General features: G+C 41.9%; 1 protein-coding gene across 1 annotated transcript; it reads left to right on the top strand.

Moving 5' to 3' along the window:
- The first annotated feature begins 3,161 nt into the window (after positions 1–3,161).
- Positions 3,162–3,632, top strand: LOC149395075 (uncharacterized). Its single transcript, XM_089614202.1, has one exon. It carries the CDS (start codon positions 3,162–3,164, stop codon positions 3,630–3,632), a length of 471 nt encoding a protein of 156 aa, XP_089470328.1.
- Positions 3,633–4,727: the final 1,095 nt, after the last annotated feature.

The following is a 4,727-nucleotide window of genomic DNA, read 5'->3' as shown; positions in this document are numbered from 1 at the left end:
AACCAGATCTTCGCCGATCAAATTGGCAAGACTATGGAAGTATATGTGGACGACATGCTCATTAAAAGCCTACTGGCTAATAATCACGTATACAACCTAAATGAGATGTTCTTAATCCTCCGCCGATACAAAATGAAGCTTAATCCCATCAAATGCGTTTTCGGTGTTGAGTCCGGGAAGTTCCTGGGCTACATTGTTAGCTGACAAGGAATCGAAGCAAACCCCAAGAAAATCAAGGAAGTCCTTGATATGAAATCTCCTCAACGAGTTAAGGAGGTCCAAAGTCTGACCGATCGGTTTACCACCCTTGCACGCTTTATGGCTAAGGCAACCGACATGTTTCAACGGTTCTTCAAAGCTATAAAGAAGAAGGATGGCTGGCTAATTTAATTTGCCATCAGACAAATAAACATCTATAAAAAATGTGAACCAATAAGGCTTGTCTGTTTGAACGAACGAGTGTGAAAAACCCTTCGAAGAAATGAAGACTTACTTCAGAACACCTCCGTTTCTTTCCAAACCAAAGGAAGGCGAGATGCTTTACATCCATCTCGCTGTTTCCAAACGGGCAGTGGGTGCTGTTTTAATCCGCGAAGAGGATAAGGTTTAGTGGCCTATCTTCTACGTGAGCAGGGCCTTACTCGACGCCGAAATGCGTTATACGGGGATAGAGAAAATTTCTCTTGCTCTCCTTGTACCCGCCAAAAAGCCGCGCCCTTATTTCCAAGCTCACCCTATTGCAGTCCGAACAGGACACCCTATCGGTAAAGCTCTTCATAAAGGAACATAGACTCGTACGGTGATCTGGTCCAAAGAATTGAGCGAGTATGGAACAGAGTTTCACCCGAGACCGACAGTAAAGGCTCAGGCCCTAGCCGATTTCGTGGCGGAATTCTCCTATGCTCCCGACATGGGAAGAGCGAAAGATTACTCAACCGATGACTCGTCGGCTCGAAAGAGAAAGGTTGACCTTATAGGTCCCATCTCGGAATTACACGTAGACCGAACGTCCAAAGCTCAAGGGGTTGGCTCTGATGCTATATTGACTAATCCCGACCGGAAAAAGTTACGCTATGCCTTCCACTACGGATTCCAAGCCTCCAGTAACAAGGCTGAGTACGAAGCCCTCATTGTGGGGCTATAGCTCGCCCAAAAGCTCAACGTACAAAATTTACGAATACACTGTGACTCGCAGTTGATCGTGAATCAAGTCAAGGGTGATTACTTTTGGAAATTATCTAGGATTAAGAAAAGATTTAACGCTTCGAGCAAGCGGCGAAATTTAAAAATTTTCTTTTAAACAAGCAAAACAATTTTACTAACCTAGACAAAGAGCAAGCACATGTTTATATTTAAATTAAAACTATCTAAAACCATTACTCGTTTACTAACCTTTGTGAAGCTTGAACGTTGAGAAGCCTTAGGAAGATTAAAACGTTCGTCTCCCCACGCAGCTCGTCTTTCTTCATTCTTCGGGAACCTCGAGCAACCACAAAAATTTCTATCACAAGAATCACTCGAGAAAGAGAGGAATTAGTGTGTGGGCACTTTTAAACACGATGACTCAAGAACAAGTCTAAGAGTCGTAGAGCTATCATACTAGGTCAAATGTGGAGCTAGGTTCCAAAACAAAAAGGAAAAGAACTTTGAGAGAGAGTGGGGGGCGGCCAAAAGTTCTAGAGAGAGAAGCTCTCAATCTCTAAAACTTTGGAATGAGAAAACAATGAGAATGAGGCCTCTATTTTTAGGGGAAGGATTACCTTCGTAAAGGTAGTTTCCCCTTATATAGAATATCACATATTCATGAACAAATATTGGCTTCCCTTTCTCTCTTTTGGACGTGCAAGCTATTGGTGCAAGTCCTTGGATTTGTTTCCTCTTTTTTCTTGCTCTCTCCTTGCCTTAGTTGGCCGCCCACTTCAATTTCCTTCTAGAGGAAATTTGTTTCTTCATTTTCTTTTCGCAAGTATCTTCATATATCAATGCACAAAAATTTGTCTCTTTTTCTCTTTGGGTATGACGGCCACACCATCTAGAAGGAGCTTCTAGATGCTTATTCATTTGTTTATGACAACATAAGAAACGCCCATTAAGAATTTTCAAGTGAAATTCCATGAAATGAAATTAATCCACAATGCCCAAATTATTTAAGTTGGCCGAGTGTTTATATGTCATCATATGACAATGTCAAAATATTAATTGACATTCATTTCATCCTATGTCCAAAAAGACAAAAATACCCTTTAGACAATTTTCGTAAAAGTTGCTCGTTGTTGTTTTGACTTAGCTTCTAGTTTAACTATTCCTACTCGATATGATTTGTGACAGTGACCTCATGGATCCAAATGAACAAAGCTTGAGCTAACATACTTGGACTCAAAATTTCAATTTTCTCAACTCCTTTGTCGCTTGTGAATAGGTTAAAATCAATGTATTGACGAGGAGCTAACAAGTCACATTGTTTCATCCAAAAGAGTCATGACTCAATTTGGACACTGGTCAGTTCATTTATTCATATTCCAAGGAACAAAGCATGAGGTGATATACATTGCATTTCACTAATCTTGTACATGAATTCCATATCTATGAGATCTTCACAAAGTTACTCATGACATTTTCATAACTTAGTACTTCACCAATAGGTCCTGTGCAGAATCACATAGTGAATCCGAACTCTGAATTTCTCAAATGAGAATACGTAAGCTATGAAATGACATGTCTCATTTCAGGATTGAGGTAAGCATGATGCAATTCATACGTAGTGACTTCGAGACATAAGAGGTTAAATGGTTTGTTCTTATCTTGTCTCTAGAAGTGCACTGGTCAATTCAGTACCTTCAGAAGATACCTAGAAGAACTATAGAGTGTCCAACTCTCAATGTCCCATAACCAGACATCGTAGTTTCTCCTAACAATCGTACTGAGATCAATAGTCCTTTGATCCTTAGATTGCGAATATGTTGCTTTAAGCAAACCATGAAGAGTTTGTTCGTGCAAATCTACATTTGTCTCGTCATATGTTGTTAGGTTTGTTTATGGACTAAAGACTAAGGTTTTATCATAATGCTTCAGACAATGAAGAATGAATGAACATTTTCAACTTTTATTAATTAATAAGTTGTTACAAGCAAGTGTCTTTGTAAGACTATATTACATCAAATATGTTTGCCTACTTGGCAAAAACAAATACCAAACTCAACGCCCTCTCTTGGTTTGAGATCATCCTGATCCCAAGGGAAGAGAACACCGAGGATGATGCTCTTGCTCGCCTTGGTTCTGGCATCACTGAGGACGGGTTAGGAACTATCTCGGTTGAGTCTCTCTCGCGACCATCCTTCTCACGGGACGAGATTGGAACGATCAAGAATACTACTCATCCGACTTGGCTGACTCTAATTACAGACTTCTTGCAAAGAAGGATGCTCCCCGAAGACCGCAAAGAAGCTGAAAAATTTAGGGCCCTAGCATCTAAGTATGTGTTGAGAGGCGAAGTTCTATACAAGCATGGGTACTCGACCCCGCTACTCCGATGCCTTAATAGTATAGAGTTGACTAAGGTCCTCTACGAGATTCATGAGAGCATCAACGGGAACCACTATGCTGGGAGATCCCTCGCACTCAAAGCGCTCTGAAAAGGCTATTTCTGGCCCACAATGAAGAAAGACGCCTGTAACTGCGTAAGAAAGTGCGATGAGTGCCAACGTTTCTCTAACGTTCCACGAAAACTGCCATCTTCCCTGGGTAGCATCGTTGTTTCGCGTCCCTTTGCTAAATGGGCTGTGGACATAATCGGCAAGCTTCCTAAAGCTCCGAAACAAGACGAATATGCCATCGTCGCTATGGACTACTTCACTAAGTGGGTCGAAGCCGAGCCTCTGACCAAAATCACTTAGGCTAACACAACGAAATTTATCTGGAAGTATATAATATGCCGACATGACATCCTAGCATCAATTTTGACCAACAATGGTGCACAATTCGACAATGCCCGGGTTAGAGATCTGCACCCAACTAGGGATCAGCAAGACGTTCTCATCCCCACGACATCCACAAGCTAATGGCCAAGTGGAAGCTGTCAACAAGACAATCAAGAGCAATCTCAAAAAGAAGTTCAAAGCCAAGAAAGGTGTCTGGGCTGAAGAACTACCATTCATCCTATGGCTCTATCGAACAACTATTCGAAATGCCACTGGAGAGACCCTCTTCTCCCTAGCGTACGGGGTTGAAGCTGTGGTCCCCGTGGAAACTAAAGTCCCCAGTTACTAAGTTGATACTTTCGACAAGGAAGAAAACAACGAGGCCATGCGCCTTGAGTTGGATCTAATCAAGGAGAAAAGATCCGAGGCTCTCACTCGAATCCCTGCATAGAAGCACAAAGTCGAGAGATATTAAAAGATGAGACTTCACCGTTGGCATCCTTGTACTCAGGCCCGTGTTCCAAAATACCCAAGTACAAGGTGCCGGTGTCCTTGGCCCAAACTGGGAAGGACCGTACAGAGTTCACCAAGTCATACACGACGGAACCTATTACATCGAATACACGGACGGGACCCCGATCCGACATCCTTGGAACTCAGAACACTTGAGGCAGTACTACCAGTAGCTGACGCTTCCCCCCAATTATTGCTTTAATTTTCCAAATTCAATCAGGCCCACGTGCCAATGTTTGAGGATTTTATCTCTTTGCAATTTTAATAAAGTTTGAGGTTTTTTTTTAAATCTGCTTT

This window comes from Urtica dioica, chromosome 5 (assembly GCF_054948205.1).
Source record: "Urtica dioica subsp. dioica isolate 48M chromosome 5, U.dioica_male_clone48M_v1_H2, whole genome shotgun sequence".
In the NCBI taxonomy this organism is placed as follows: Eukaryota; Viridiplantae; Streptophyta; class Magnoliopsida; order Rosales; family Urticaceae; genus Urtica; species Urtica dioica.
The sequence above is the reverse complement of the archived record's forward strand: the minus strand, read 5'-3'. Positions and strand labels throughout refer to the sequence as shown.

What these genes read in the sequence shown, in the direction of transcription:
- LOC149395075 (XM_089614202.1), top strand. Translation starts at nt 3,162, where the DNA reads ATGTTTGCCTACTTGGCAAAAACAAATACCAAACTCAACGCCCTCTCT.